At 42.6% G+C, this 2,227-nt stretch overlaps 1 protein-coding gene across 2 annotated transcripts in view; it reads left to right on the top strand.

Moving 5' to 3' along the window:
• LOC113214257 (uncharacterized) overlaps positions 1-2,227 on the top strand; it is a 44,389-nt gene that overhangs the window by 30,533 nt on the left and 11,629 nt on the right. Inside the window, exons 2-3 of one of the 2 annotated variants that reach the window (XM_052273903.1) lie at positions 1,023-1,180; positions 1,867-1,952. In XM_052273903.1, the coding sequence (XP_052129863.1) occupies positions 1,055-1,180; positions 1,867-1,952 (212 nt within the window). In that variant the 5' untranslated portion in view covers positions 1,023-1,054. Of the gene's footprint in view, positions 1-1,022; positions 1,181-1,866; positions 2,052-2,227 lie in introns of both variants that reach the window. The other variant, XM_052273902.1, reaches the window with a different exon arrangement.

The raw sequence follows: 2,227 nt of genomic DNA on the forward strand, positions 1-2,227 counted from the left end.
AACTTCTAGGTCTAGTCTTATGTACATTTTCATAGGTGTGTTATTGGATCCATAAGCTAACACCAATAACTTAAAATTTCGGCATAACTTGCATGTATTCTACAAACTGAGGCACACACAGCCAAAGACATTCAGCGTATGAAAAGAATACTTCGTTTGTTGAGTTTTACTTACGAAGTTGACAGAAAAGGTACCTGGCAAAAAGAGGGTTCGAAGCGAGCCATCACTCAAACGGGCCGAAGGCCCGTTTTCGGATAGAAGACGTATTACACCATAAAAATTCAGAAGGGACAGGCCCGTCCCAAACGCCGCCGGCAGGCCAAGCTGGGCCCGCTCCCTGCCGAACCGAGTTGCCGGTGGAGCGAAGCGGAGCTGGCAACTTGGATTGGCGGAAGAGCGGGCCCAGCTTGTTTTAACCACAGCAATCGTGATAACCCGTTTTGAAGTTGGCGAAGTTTCTGAAACATGTAAAAGCACTTGTTTTCAGCACAGCAAAATTTTGAAGAAGGCTGGAATTTGAATGCTGGTTCTAGCATTATTTGTGTCTTTTGTTGGGTGAATTTATCTATTTGTTTGTCCCTGTCTGTACCCGAAGGTTTAAGTATCCCGTTTTGATAAAAGGTTGCCGTTGCCGATATTGACGATTAACGTTCCAGTTTTGATCAGGAGATTTTCAGTCTTATTTTCATACCTTATTGAATTTAAAGATACAAGCCTTAGCGCCTGTATATTTTGAATTTTCTTTTGGAGCTGGACTGTCTTGTTTCCGGCCGGCAGGCCAGTTTTTTGTTAGCCCGCCCTTCTGCTTTGAAAAAGCTATCCAGCGGGCTTATGCAAACGACCTCGTGTCTGTGTGTCTGTGTGTCTGTCTGTGTGTCTGTCTGTTCCACTAGAAGGAGATGTGCTAGTTTTTCTTAGTTCCGGGTAGCGCTCCATTGAAATACCCTATCCTTGACGATTTCAAGAGCACAACAGTATGAGTGGGAAAGTTAGAGTTCTAAAACTTAAACATTAATTTACAGGAGAACTTCGAATACGTATTGATTGTCCAGCCATGCATTGCGATGGATGCAGGCTGCATTTTGATGAGGCCGAGCGACGACCCAAGGTCATGTCATGCGGACACACCTTGTGCATTGCATGTCTTTCTGCCCGGAAAATGTGCGACATTCACAAACAGGTAAGGTCAACGTCACCTAGGCTTTGTCTGCATCTACATATATTGAACTTATTTTAGGCTCAGGCCGCGGGCCCGCCACTCGGCTTTGGAAAAACTACAGTCCATCTGACGGGGGGGGGGGGGGGGGGGGTGATCTCCCGTGCCCCCTACCGCGCCAACCTATTCAGCGGGATCATGCACATGACACGACGTGTTATAATTACTTTGTTTGACTGTTGGTCTGCCGCAAAATTATTTTGTTCACTTTTACGGATGTACACTCTCAGCCCGTTACTGACATTTTGCAAATACACTATGAACTCGCTTATACAGCAGTAATACTCGCAAAATTGCATGTAATACTCACAAATTTAGTAAGTAATACTAATTATTTTGTTAACAAGTACTTAGGATGATCTCCCTTAAGTAGTTCCTAAAAAAATAATTAGTAATACTTACTAAATGTGTGAGTATTACGTGCAATTTTGTGTGTATTACTGCTGTATAAGCGAGTTCATTGTGTACTTGCAACATGTCAGTAACGGGGTGAGAGCGTAGACACTAGAAAGACATATTGTTCCTAGTTTTCACAAATGAAAAAAGCTGCCTTTTATTTGAAGTTTACTAAAGACATGAGAACTTCCTTAATATCCGGAAGTGTAGGCAATTCAGTTTTTCTGATTAAAATAGTTTTCTATGATTTGCAGGATATACTGGACGTTAATGGTCTCCCGGATAACTTCTACATCATCAGTCTCCTAAAAGGCAACCGGGCAGACAAGCAGAAACGCAGGTATAGCTACACGACTGTACATTCTCAGCCTGTCACTGACATTTTGCAAATAGACAATAAACTGGCTTATACAGCAGTACTACTACGACAAAATTGCTGGTAATACTCACAAATTGAGTAAGTAATACAATTTTTTTTCTTAGGAACTACTTAGGAAGGTTATTTTTGGCTGAGCGATTAGCGAAGCCCATTACTCCAGTGACCGGAAAAGTTTCATTCTGTTTGTCTGTCTGTCTGTCTGTCTGTGCGCACGATAACTCGAGAAAGAATTGAGA

This window comes from Frankliniella occidentalis, unplaced genomic scaffold, assembly GCF_000697945.3.
Source record: "Frankliniella occidentalis isolate FOCC.00 unplaced genomic scaffold, Focc_3.1 Scaffold312, whole genome shotgun sequence".
Classification (NCBI taxonomy): domain Eukaryota; kingdom Metazoa; phylum Arthropoda; class Insecta; order Thysanoptera; family Thripidae; genus Frankliniella; species Frankliniella occidentalis.